The 13308-nt window shown below is 35.5% G+C and overlaps 1 protein-coding gene across 3 annotated transcripts in view; it reads right to left on the reverse strand.

Moving 5' to 3' along the window:
• The window catches only part of MIGA1 (mitoguardin 1), a 42532-nt gene that overhangs the window by 22853 nt on the left and 6371 nt on the right, over nt 1-13308 (reverse strand). For all 3 annotated transcript variants that reach the window (XM_030493951.1, XM_030493952.1, XM_030493950.1), the window contains exon 7: nt 12961-13084. In XM_030493951.1, coding sequence (XP_030349811.1) covers nt 12961-13084 — 124 coding nt within the window. The remainder of the gene's footprint in view (nt 1-12960; nt 13085-13308) is intronic.

The following is a 13308-nucleotide window of genomic DNA, read 5'->3' on the forward strand; positions in this document are numbered from 1 at the left end:
GTGGGGGGTCCAAACAGACCATGCTGGGTTTAACAGTTACTGTTAAATTATGTGTTTACGTTCTCCAGTAACGCAAATATCTGGGTTCAAGAAAGTGCCTATAGCTGAAGGCATCTCACCTCACTGTATATAAACAAAGCTATTACTGCCTTCAGCATAAAAATTTATTTCAGGTTAGGGTCTTTTAAATATACCTATAAATATCTATAAATCTTGCACTCTATCAGTACATCAGCATGTATCACGAGTTAAACACGTCTCATGGTTCTTTGTTGGGACCATTCTGATGCAAACTGAAGTGACAGATTCCTTCAAAAAACCAAAACAACACCCCCCCACCAAACCCACAAGAAGATACTCTAGTGCTGTACAATCATCCAGCTTGGCTGTCAGTGTGTGCTCACTCCTCCAGCAGGTCCCTGTTGTGAACAGATAGCTTCTGCTCAGCAGCATTTGACTAGGAACACACCAACCAAAGCCGTGGTGTAATGGAGAAAAATAACTGGGGGAAACGGAGTACAGGACAGCAACAAGTACTTATCATTTGCAATTTTACCTGCCTCCTAGTACTCACAGACCTTCTTCACGGTAAGCTTTGTCTGAGCTAACCACTGAACCTTCAAATTACACCCTTAGCAAATACGGCAGTAATTTTCATGCAGAGCATAATCTTCTGTTTTTGTGCAAATAGAAGGCCAAATCTCACCTCCTCAGTAAAAGCTGACTCAACCAAGCTTTCATAACTGTTTCCAAGCACAGCTATAATCTTCAAGGTCCACTAAAAGCCTTCTACTACAATACCCTCACAGAGATAATAAAAAGGCCCATTTTCCAAGACACTGGATGCTCACCTAATTATCGTTATGCAAAACATATGCAAAACAAGATGTTCTTCATTCACACTGTGTTCTGTATTTATTACTTTGATGTTATTCTTAACTCAAAGGGAGTCCAGATGATTAAAAGCTGACTTAAAAGCATGTGTAGAGATGACAGCAATAAATAAGTAGAGAATGCATATAAAAATTGAATAGTACAATCTGTTAAATTTACATACATAAACAATAAAATCCACCTGAAAACTCAGATGTACTGATTTGCAAAATTCGTCATCTGGAAAAAGATGCAACTTGCCTAAAATAACATTATAGTCTTCAAGACAATTTCCACATACTTTGGAAAGAAATAATAGCAATTTCTGGAATGTGTATAATAATTTAGCTGTTTTCAGGCCTCTTAGATACTGACTTTGCCCATAAAGTTACATTATTTGCTGAGCACCATGTTTCACGATGTATAAAACAAAACAACGTGGCTATTGCTCTTTTATTCTAAAACAATAAAATGAAGCACATTGAATGCTCTCATCTAGCAAAGGTAAAGACAGCACAAAATGTTTGTGCATCAGTAATCATTTCAGTCTCCCCAAGTAAAAATCAAATACACCTAAGAAAGGAATTTAAGCATATTTCCTATAATCCATAGACACAGGTACATTAAGTAACTACAGATTACTAGGAAATATTATATAGCTTTGATATTCTGGAATGGTGATAAACCAAATGATTCTTTCAAGATTTAAATCTGTTAAACAACTCTTCCATAAATTCAGTAACTGAAATGGAATATTTTCTGATAGCTGCATTTTTTTTAAGCGAAGAAATTGTCAAAAGGCTGGAAATACCAGTTTGTTATAGAGAATGTGACCTGTGAAAGCTGTCCCTGAATGTGCAACACAAAGCTGTCGCCATTTCCTCTTCACAGGGATACTCCATTCTCCTTCAGTTCAAAAAGCATCGCATCTATTTTATCCACAGCGAAGTGTAGTTTGAATTCCAGTGCTGCTTATTTTAAAACTTAGGCTGTCCACTAGGGATTTATAGCATGGCACTGTGAAGACTGCCAGATACCTTAGTCATCAGATTTGAACGTCACTGCCTTTTCTTAGTTCTTCACATCCTAAAAACAATTGCAACCTACCGCTATTTTTGCACAGACACTTTCTAGTGACAATGGAATAGTCTGTTCAGCCACATTCAGTGTGACAGCATGTTAACTCACTGTGATGCAGAGCAGATTCAAAATGCAATGTCATATTTACAAGAGAAGGAAGCACAAGGCTAACTTTGAATCTTACAAAGCTAGAATTAGCTCCTTTAATACCTTTCCTAAGCCAGAGGCCTCCATAAGCAGGTTAGAGAAGTCGTCTCACCAGACTTGAGAGTCTCAAAAGTAAGTGAATTTATCTCTTTGGCCTCAGTTCTACTACACTTGTGTACATATGCTGAAATCAGTGGGTACTTAAAGCAAGATGTATACGTAAGTGCATCTAGCAGTATCCCTTGCTTCTTTCCAAGACAGTTCACTGCCACCTTCTTGGCTTTCCCACCATGCATCTATTCCCAGAAGAGCAGACAGCAGCACATGCAGTAATAAAAAAGGACAAGAAGAGCCAGCAACTGTTGCTCAGCTCCTGAAACTTCTTGCTTTACAAAATTTCCTATTTTTTTAATATTAAAAAGAAAAGGAAAGAGTAAACAGTTTAATATGCCAGTGTACAGACTATTTTGCTGGATACAGCACAAGGGTATGGGACCATTCAACATGTTCTCTTCAAAGTAAGATTTTAAATACGAGACTGCTAGAAATGTTTATCTTTAGCCAGTGTACAACCCTTCAGGGATGTTGACATTTCAAAGCAAGTGAGACAGACTGACAAAAGGAACTCAAATTTCATTTTTCTTCCTTTAAAGAAAATGTACACTACCTAGCAGATGGCAATTCCACTTATATGTGTGAAGACAGTATCAGAAAAGATCAATACCTTTCTATCCCTAGAATTACTAGAAAGATAGAAAGACAGAACTGGTGACCCTCAATGAAATAAAGATCAAAAGATGCAAATATATGTATTTGATTTGGACTAACATTTGCATTTTGCATTCGGAATGGAGCCTCTAGCATATTTGACACAGGCAAACTCTGCAGGGACAGCATAATAATAGTCTTCACTGGAATTTCAGGGCAGAACCGTCCTACGGAATTCTGCAGACTCCAGTGAAACTCTTGGGAATGTGACTGGCTTTTGCAAACCCAGCTGCACACAGCATACAGTTTAAGAACCTAAATTAGCAAGACACATGCTTAACTTTAAACAATAAGACTTCAATAATATCTTAAGTGCCCTACTGATTGAGGCCTGCTTGCATTCCACTTGCCCCCCAGAGCAGGAAAGAATGAGATAAGAATCCTTACAAAGTTTGTACTGAATGAAGAGTTCTTCCTCTGGATCTTTAGTCTACTAAATAATACCAGTTACCAAACTTACATTAAAAACCCCAAATTAATAACGCTATAAGGTTGCTAAATGCGTTAGTATTTCTTAATACCTGAATTACACATAGGGATACTCAAATCATAACGTAAGCAATGATTAGTGCAACCTGATCCTGGAAGATGGCTTGACACTGATTAGCAGCTACTCAAACTGATGCAGTTAAAGCTGCTTTCTAGTCAATATATTATTCATCTGTGGTAAATTAAAGTAAAAGACAGCAAAGCTTGCTTGGATAATAAAGAATGTACATGATTTAGGCTCTCTGGAAATACGTATATGTTTACCTTTAAATACTTGCAGCATATCTGCATGTAGAACAAGGGCAGCTTTAAATAGCAGTAGAGAGAGTAAAGCCTGGTGTGATTGACATGTGCTCTTGAATCAGCTACACTACAGCGCTTTGCTATAAGCAGGATTATTAGGTAAGGTGGGACACAGTGCACAGACGAGATATTCCCACAAAGAATTAGAGAGTTGACAGTAATGTATTAAAAAAAAGTTTAGCTTGAGCCATCAAAAGGGAAATAAAGCACACGTTAAACCCAGTTTATTTTCTGTAACAGGATTATTAATTAACTACATAAACATATGCATGAGAGAAAAATGACAAGTAATGAATTTTACTTCCTCTGTTGTTACTGTTCACAGAACCTTTTTCTGTAACTTTCAACAAAAACTGATTTACTTCCACATACAGGTTCAACTTTGAAACATTTCAAGCTGAAACTAGAGTTTAATAAAATTACAATACAAAAAGGCCTTTAGGAATAAAACGCTTATAGAAGCTACTTGAGCCTCCCAGCTATAGGGGAAACAATTAAAAAAACCTCCACAAACTATATGCCTGGTGAATAAATGCGTATTGCTGTAGGGATGGAGTATGGCTAGTGCTAAATAACAAACCCATGAAACTGCAATCGTTGGACAGTGCTATGTGGATACACTATGACCATCTATGCCAGGCTGATGAGCCAGAGCCTCTGACTTAATTGGCAGCAAGATTTAAACATAGCAGACACATCAGTTAAGAAGAGTTGTTAGCTTTTGCATGCATACACACAGACACAATGTTTTCATTTTAAGCCTGTGAAAATAAATTGCAGACAGAAGCTTATCTATTTTAGTCTTAACTGAATTACTGAATTGATAAAGGAACTGCAGGGTATATAGACCTACATTTGCTGATTTTATACAATTCTGTCAATATTCTATTGAGATACTGTGCTCAAAAGCAATTGGAAAAGCTCAATTTCTGCACTTTCAAGGTTAAACTACCAAGCTAAGAGAGCTGATTACCTTTGAAATCCCAAACTCAAAACTATTACTGTCTGTATCTAATTTGGCTCTCCTGCCTTCATCTTGCCCAAGAATGTTTCAGACAAGCCTCTCAAAAATAGACTTTAATGCAAGAATAAATTGTTTTAGTAGAAGCTCTAAAACAGGAATTAGTTCCATGGGCCAAAACATGTTCTTGATCATCAGTTTATATAACCTCACACTATGATACTCAGCCAGGAAAATAAACACTTACCCTGCCCTCACTACTTGCCATCTGTCTGGTATGATTTTTTCCTGCCTCTGGAACATTTATACTCACAATGTATACAAACACATAGAAGTTGAGTGTATAATACTCACAATACACATAAACACATAGAAATTAAGTATATATACATCCTTTTTAGTAAGAAAAAGAATTTGTAAACTCTAACTTGTTAAGAATATACTAGGTTGGAACTAAACCATTTTAAGGTCCTTTCCAACCCTAACCATTCTACGATAAGAATATACAAGAGGGAGGATGTTTCCACTTATTCCATACATCACTTTTCAAAACTGTTCAAAATGAAGGCAAGTGGTTATTAGATCAAGCCCTGAGGTGTGAGGAAAAAGATCCCTTTTCTTTACACTAAAAGAAGGTAAGTATGTGGAAATATGTGGCCTTTTTCTAGCAGGTTTTTTTAAAAAGGAGAAGCTACTGACTAAAACTAAGCATCTGAATGGCCAACAAAAGAGATGCAAAAGGAAGGCTCAAAATATATGCTTTTAAAGTAGTGTTGTGTGTGTTTACTGTTGTGGGATAAGTGATAAGCACACAGGTAACACTGCATGCATTACTTAGTCCTACTTGAGTAGCATTGTGGGGCACTAACTGCACAAACTGCTGTACAAATGTTCCTTACGCATGTAAGGAACTGCATCAGCTTCATTATATTTCCCCCTTTTTATCAGGGATTTAAAACTGATGAGCAGAGAAGAAAGGAAAAAGAGGGATAAAGTAATTAAGAGCTTGCCCAGGTACGTGGAACAAGGAAGCTCACACCAAGACACATGGGGAGACATGACTGCAGCTGCTCACACGTTGTAAGGAATGAGCAGAAACAGGTGAGAAATAGCAGGCAGACTTTGTGTTAGGAGGATTGAGCAGGGAAGTACAGGAACAGCTTACCGCACAGTGTGGGAAATTAAATCAGGTAGGTGGATTGTGGCTCAATTATGAATTGAGCCACAATGAATTATGAATTACAGCATGCAAGCTACTTGGAGAGCTAAAAGGATCTTGTATTTCATATGAAGAGAAGCTCCTGAGGGAAAGAGGCAGCTTAAGGAAAAGGGATAATCTGGTCAGAAAAATGAGCAAAGGTGATTTTTACACACAACAGTTAAGTCCATGTGAGAGAAGCAAGTTTTAAATTGACAAGGCAAGACATGAGAACATGGCATGAATCAAGAAGTGAGAGAGACAAGGGCTTAAACAGGAGTTTTGGTGTGGACAGAAAGAAGATAGGTTTCAGAGATGCCATTTAAGGAAAAGCAACAAGGTGTATAAATAGCCCGCACAGCGGGATCTAAGAGCAAAGCTGTTGGGCAAATGCTAACAAGGGTCCTCAAAAATCAGGAACATACTCTCTTTCTGATCTTATTAGACGTGTTTCTGTAAATTTTTATCAATAGCTAACACACAATAAGTGACATTGAGTTCTCCAGTGCTAGTTCGGTGCAGAGTAAAATAGATTATCTTGAGCCACTGCTGAAAAGATTTCAACTAATCTGTTTCACTATGCAATGAAATGGCATCTAAGCTTCAGCATTTAAGCTAGACGAAAACATACACTCCAGTTTATCAAATAACAACACAAAAATACAGATTAAAAAATACTAATCTTCTTCAGTACCAGTAACTTTACTGCAGGTCCATGCAAAGCTATTTTGTGCGTTTAGTATTGTATTGCCAAAATTAAAGAGTATCACTGAGAAACCAAGCATTATAATCTTTTCAGAAACACAATATTTGCAGAAATATTTTTATTTACAGTTTTAAATTGAACTTTTACCTACCAGTCTTACTCTACTATCCAACATTGTGCTTAGATGCTTTTTGGTAAAGAATTTTGCTGAAGGCAATTTAGAAAGAAAATGTTACTAATACTGGACAAATATGCCTTTAAAGGAAAGCCTTAAATATTATTTATAGAAGACATACCATCCAATTCAAACATCTACCCTTTGAGTATCTATTGTAAGTCAGAAATAAGGGATTGCAGCAATAAGTTGCAAGAGACCTCGCCGTAAAACGCAGTAAGCTTCAGCAGTTACTGAACTTCCACAAACTGTAATAGCTAAATCATGTTCAAAATACATATTGATATTTTAAAAATAGAATTGAAGTAACTTTTCTGGACTTTTCCTCAGACTTAGTAATATTGTTTCCTTTATAAGAGCATTTTTTGGGATGAATATATTTCCACACTTAAAGAACAAGTTATTGTTTCCTTTTGTTTTGATTTCAATTCTGTTTCGGCCAGTAGAAAAATGTTTTGTCCTTCTCCAAGAAATGAAGAAATCATTTAATGCAAATTTATGTTTGAAGAACACAAAGCAAGCAAAAGTTTTCAAGCTGTCATAAAAAGTTACGCAACTTTTTGAAATTATTTTATAGTATGTACTACTAGAGCACACCTATGTGAATTATTACAAATTGCTCACCTCCTCATTGGAGCCTGGCAATCAGAAGCAGGAACATTTCTTGCGCATAACCAAATAAAACGTAATATACTCAAACTAAAATGTTTCCATTAACATTTCAGAGGCAGGAAGGAAAGGCCCCAGATATTCATCCATGGACAGTAAAACACTTTAAAAGTCTGTGTTAACAAAGTACATAAAAAATGAGCTTTCAACAGTTTCATTGATTATGCAAAAAAATTTTTTTTTCCTTTTAGAAGTAGCTGGAGAAAAGGTTTCTAATATATAAGTATGTTTTCCAAAGAGTTCTGTTACTAGGTTAAAGGCTGTGCATATTCTCTCCGAAATGCCAGGCATACCTCTGAGTGTGAGAAGAAAATTAAAAAAAGAAACAGACAAACCTTCCAACAAAAGCATCCAACAACACAGACCTTTGTGAGAGATCTTTTACTGCAGTAGCTCAAACAAGTCGTTTGTTTTAAATTGTATAATTAAGATAAAATAAAAAGTAAATATTTTTAAATAAAATTGTAATCAATGCATAGGTTTTAATATTATTATCAAAAAGCTTAAGGGCCAGTGTACACAAGTTCCCATTAGTTTGAGTGCCAGCATTCCTTTTTACTGTAGAAAATAATATAATAATATGATGTATTAGGAATTCAGTACTGAAAAGGAGGCCTACAATTTGAGAATTTTCCCCTCTGACCTGCAATTCTGCTTCTAAGTAAAGCTATTGTTTCTGTCCTAACTCTGCATTCCTCCCAAGTTAACTCAACTAACATTTCGGTCTGCTAGAAAAGATCTAAAAAGAATTAAAAAAAAAAAAAAAAAAAAAAAAAAAAGTATTGGAAGTTTTTAACCCTCTACCCCCTCAGAAATAGCAAGATGAATATTTTGTTTCACAATTTTCTACCAATTGCCTCCTTCCTGATTCAGTACAGCTTATGCCTGCCTCAGGAAAGCCTGTTTCTGGGTTTCCCATGCTGTTTCACAGCCCTAAAAGGATCAGCATAGAAACAACAGCAGCCCTGGGTATTTATTTTAATTTCATGTCCAGAAACACTTCCGGTATAGAAATCCTATTTTAACTTGCTGGTTTATGTAATTCTGAAAGTCCAGTAAAGAATGCAACAACAATGAATATAACTGTGTTCCATTATTTCATCTACTTAACAGTCCTTTTCAGGGCTGTATTCATTGTTTGTAAGTCCACAACAGGTTACAGAGTTGAAAATAATAAAAATAATTGCAAATAATCATTACTATTAATAGAAATATATCCACAGGGAGAAAAGGTATTTATTAATACCAGTATCTTCTGCACTGCTGAAAGTTGAATATTGAGAAATATCTGGAAAAGAAACTATTTAATTTACATATAACTAGGAAATAAAAAAGTATTTGGAGGTGCTAATTTACACAAGAATCAAACAAAAGCCAATTAGATTACAGCATGCAATGTAATTCGTTCCTGACTCTCCCATGTAGCATGTTATCATAGTCTCCTCCAGAAGGCTGTTTCTCAAAGCTGTTTGGCAAACTGTTTATCACGGCAACCAACTTCAACTAGTAAGTGGGATCATAAAGTGAAAGCTAGAATGTGGTATGATTGATCAATGGCAGCACTAAGATCTTAATCTGAGTAGGTAGAGAGAAAGGGTTACCAGGGAAGAATAACATTTAAAGGTGTTGCGGAGGAGCAACATCTGTGACTAGCATACAAGTAGGAGAGAGAGTAGTTTCAAGAGCCTCAGGAGTCTGACAGACTTTACAGAGAAAGCTGAAAACCAGAAATTGATGGAAATTTTTACCTTTTTAAGTTTCCTTCTTGACCGAATTCTGAATAAGAAGTGCTAGTCAGACATCTATGTAGCAAATCTTTTGATAACACTTGATAATATTTGTCCAACTGTCAGAGCCCTGTCTCCAGCTGTGGCTAACCACAAGTGCTTCAGATGGAGAAAATGGAAGAAAAATCCACAAACTAGTTCTAACTATCATGTCTATCAGAAAAAACACTGCAAGACATTTTCTGATTACCATTGTGGATCAACAGTTGAAACTCTGAAGCATAAGAGCTGGTTATAAGCACTCTAATGACAAGCTGCAAGACTTATGAACCTATTAAGGACAACGAAGACCTTTTCTTGTTCTTGCCAAGGCCCATAGAAGAATTAAAAACAGCAGTACTAAGGGGAAACACTGATATGCCAGAAAGACCCCAATGACCATTCACCCTCAAGTCCATCTCTTCTTCAAAGAGGAGTAAAAACAACACTAATAAAAAAAAAAAACAAACCAACAACAAACTTCTGTCTAAAACACTGAAATACCCCCACCACAGCTCAGAGGCAACTTACTTGTGACACTAGAACAACCAGAAACTGGATCTAGTTATAACTTTGACAACAAGGTCTACAAATCCCCCAGCACCACATACCTTTTCCATGTGTAAGTAACTATTCAAAACAAGTAAGTCACCTCTCAGTATTTTCTTCAGTAAGGAGACAGTCTTATGCAATCAAACCATGTTTAAGTTTTTCCAAAACATGGATCATTTTTATGGCTTGTTTTGAGCTGTCTAATATTTCCATATCTTCTGGAATACAAACAGAACTGTACACAGCATTTTAAAGCCATATAAACCCAAGATTGTATCTCTACCTCTGTGGTGATGCTGTCCTTTACACAAAGCCAAGGATTAGAAATGGTCTTTTTTTTTACAGCAATGTGCTGAGAACATACACTGATTGTGATACATAATTTTCCTAATGCATTCCAAGAGTGTTTATTACTTTTCTTTTAAGATCTCTCAACTCTAAGTACAATCTGTATTTGCCTGGATTCAAATGTGATTTGTTTGACTGTAACCATTTAAACAGATAATTCAGATCAGTATTATTAACCTTGCCTTTTCATTAATTCAATGCTTTTAATGCTCTAAATGAAAATTTTTTAGCAACTTCCAGCTCTACTTTATCATCAACTACAGAGTTGATAAAATTACAGCCTTTGACCAAATATCTTCCCTCTAGGGAAGCAAATCTTTCACTTAACAGCTGACAGAAGTATAAACAAATGTTCACGTCGATGAGCTAATTATTATCATCTAATGTATGCTATATCAATCACCCAAACTGCAGATCTCTCAAAACCCTACAGTCCAAGAAAAACTACCTACCATGAAACTGTACCAACTGGCAGTAATTACTGCAAATTAGCAACTCTCTTATTTCACAGGCATGATGCTTAACTTGGCTGTTGGAGTTTTGGGGTTGTTTTTTGTTTGTTTGGTTTTTCGTTTGTGGGTTTTTGTTTTTTTTTTTTTTTTGGGGAGTGGGTGTTCGTTTGTTTTTTTCTTTTTTTTTGGGGGGGAGGGTTGTTTGTTTCTTTTTGTTTAAGATTTGTAACTAAATTAGCAATTTCCCAATCATTTGGAACATTTTCCACTTTCCAAGATTAGTAAGTAGTAAATGATGGATTAGGGTGCTTTCTTACTTTCTTTACCTAGCTTCTTTAAGAAGTTTTGGGTGTAAATCATCCAGGACTACTGATTCTGATTTAGCAGATGTCTCTTTTGCAACAAATTATGTACATTCCTACAGAGCAGAGGCACCTTCATTTCTGTTTCTGTTCAGAACTGTCATTTGTATTTTGCAGTAGGATATCATACTTATTCTTTGTAAAGAATGTTGTACTATCTATTTCGTTTGGCCACTGGGATTTCATAATTTTCTTGGACTTGCTTATTCTTGCGACTCTTGAATCCTCCCATTCCTGTTTTTGTTAATATATGCACATGTGCAAACACACACAAAAAGGAAAAAAGGTGATGTTTATACTGCGATACTTCCTAAAAGAGTAATACAAAGCTTTGAATAGAAGTGAAACAAAGTATTACATGTGAACATGTACATTTTGGGTTAGCAAAGGAAAGTCTCTTTGACAGCAGCTTTCATTTTCTCTAACTAGGTTACCAAATACAAAAAAGGAAAAAAAAAACAAGGGGGAAGGGAACAGACCCATAAGAGAGCCCGTAGGATTCTCCCAATCATACTTTTCTCTCCAAGGACAGTTACCAAAAAACTGTCAATCTCAAAAACATCCTACTTTAAACATTCATACCCTACACTCAGTGACATATCCTACAGGAAAGTAAATTATCTGAGAAATTTTGAGTGATGAAATGTTTTTACATCTAACATTGAACAAAAACATTCTCTGTATTAAATCTTCCAAGCTCCACAGTGCTTGGAAGCAGATGATGTTGTTCCGCTCTTGTTCTAAAACATTCTGAGAAAGTGAAGGATTCTTTAACATATTACCTGCTGTTCAAGCCACAAATTCAAGATAATGATGACAAAGTCCCAAATCCTAAACAGCGAAAACACTACTCACTAAACCATTTCATTACTTGCCTTCCTCACTCATCTGGGCCAGCACAAATAAAATTCATAATATAATAACAGACATCTACTTAAGAGATCACAAATTGTTTCTATAAAGGACATTTGAAAGGAATTCAATTCTCAGAATATTCTTGATAAACAAGAATTCAGTTATCACATCTAAAAAATAAAATATCAATTTAAAATACTTCCAAGGTAACTAAATATGATAACCAAAACCATTGAACATCACATTGAGTCCTTTGAATACCGTTTTATTAATTTTGTCCAAAGACAGAAATTACACATAAACTTCTCATCTAATAATGGATAGACAATGCAATTTTATTTAGGGCTTATGGTTTCAGACACCAAAATAGAACATTCAAACATTTTTCTGCTTTAAGAATTATATTAATAGGTGTATGCAGGTATGTCAGAAAACTAGCTCTGACCTGAATTTAATTCCCACCTTACTTAGAGCTGTATTTAGGAATTTCAGGATAACACGAGGGCTACGAGATGAGAGTACTGCCACCTTGTGCCAGTCAAGATGAAGCCCAACAAACAAGACTTCTGACTAAAACTAATCCCAGAACATGTTCTGCCTTTAAAGCCTGACAGTTATTTGAGATCAGATACTTGATCTTGAATTATGAAAGAGCATAATAGTATCAGTCTTTAAAAACACCTTAAACCAAGCCTTTAAATAAAAATAATCGAACTATCAGTACTTCATCTGCATGTCTTGCAGCAACTACTTACCATATTTGCCATTTAAAATCCTGGGTTTAGTTACTCATAACGGTGATACATTTCAACCACCAGGGATAAGAGCTCTGGTAATAGATACGTGTTTCAAACAAAGTCTTTCTGGTTTGATTTTGGTTTTTTTTTGTTTGTTTGTTTGTTTTTTAAATTCTGACAAACAAACAAAAGTACATACATACAGTTTGACAGTTCAAAGGTCATATATTCTCTGCCTAAATGTTTAAATACCCAAGCCAACATAACCTTCAGAAAGTTAAGAAGTATTATGAAAATTCTCAAGTATACTCACAAGCCACAAAGAAAAAAATCTCGTCTCAGTTCATTATCTAAAATACAAGCATTGCATCAAACATTACCTAATAATGTAAACACCCTGAATTTTTTTCTCTTCATTTACTGATAAATATAATTCTGATGACTCGATACTTTATTGACTCTCCCTCACTCCAAGCCTCATTATTACAACCAATAAAAATGTAAAATAGGGGTACTCACCAATATCATTAGCTAGAGAAGCAGGATCAGAGGCCCCAAGGGTGGCTTCAAACTCCTCCTGAAGACGATAAGCTCTTTGAAGAAGGGATTCAAGCTTATGAATGAATTCAGCACTAATGATATCCTGCAAGTGGACAGACGTTAAAATATTTTCTATTTGTTTATAGCCTGTAAGATTCCTTTGTAAAATCTAAGACTATTAAGCCTTCAAAGATCAAACCGTGCCACTGACACTGTCAGATGAATACTTCAACATTCAAAATACACACACTTTTTGAAACATACATGTGTATTATTTAGTTCAACAACAATAAAGTCTAAATTTTAAAATATTTTACCTGTGATGTT

This window comes from Strigops habroptila, chromosome 8, assembly GCF_004027225.2.
Source record: "Strigops habroptila isolate Jane chromosome 8, bStrHab1.2.pri, whole genome shotgun sequence".
Lineage (NCBI taxonomy): Eukaryota > Metazoa > Chordata > Aves > Psittaciformes > Psittacidae > Strigops > Strigops habroptila.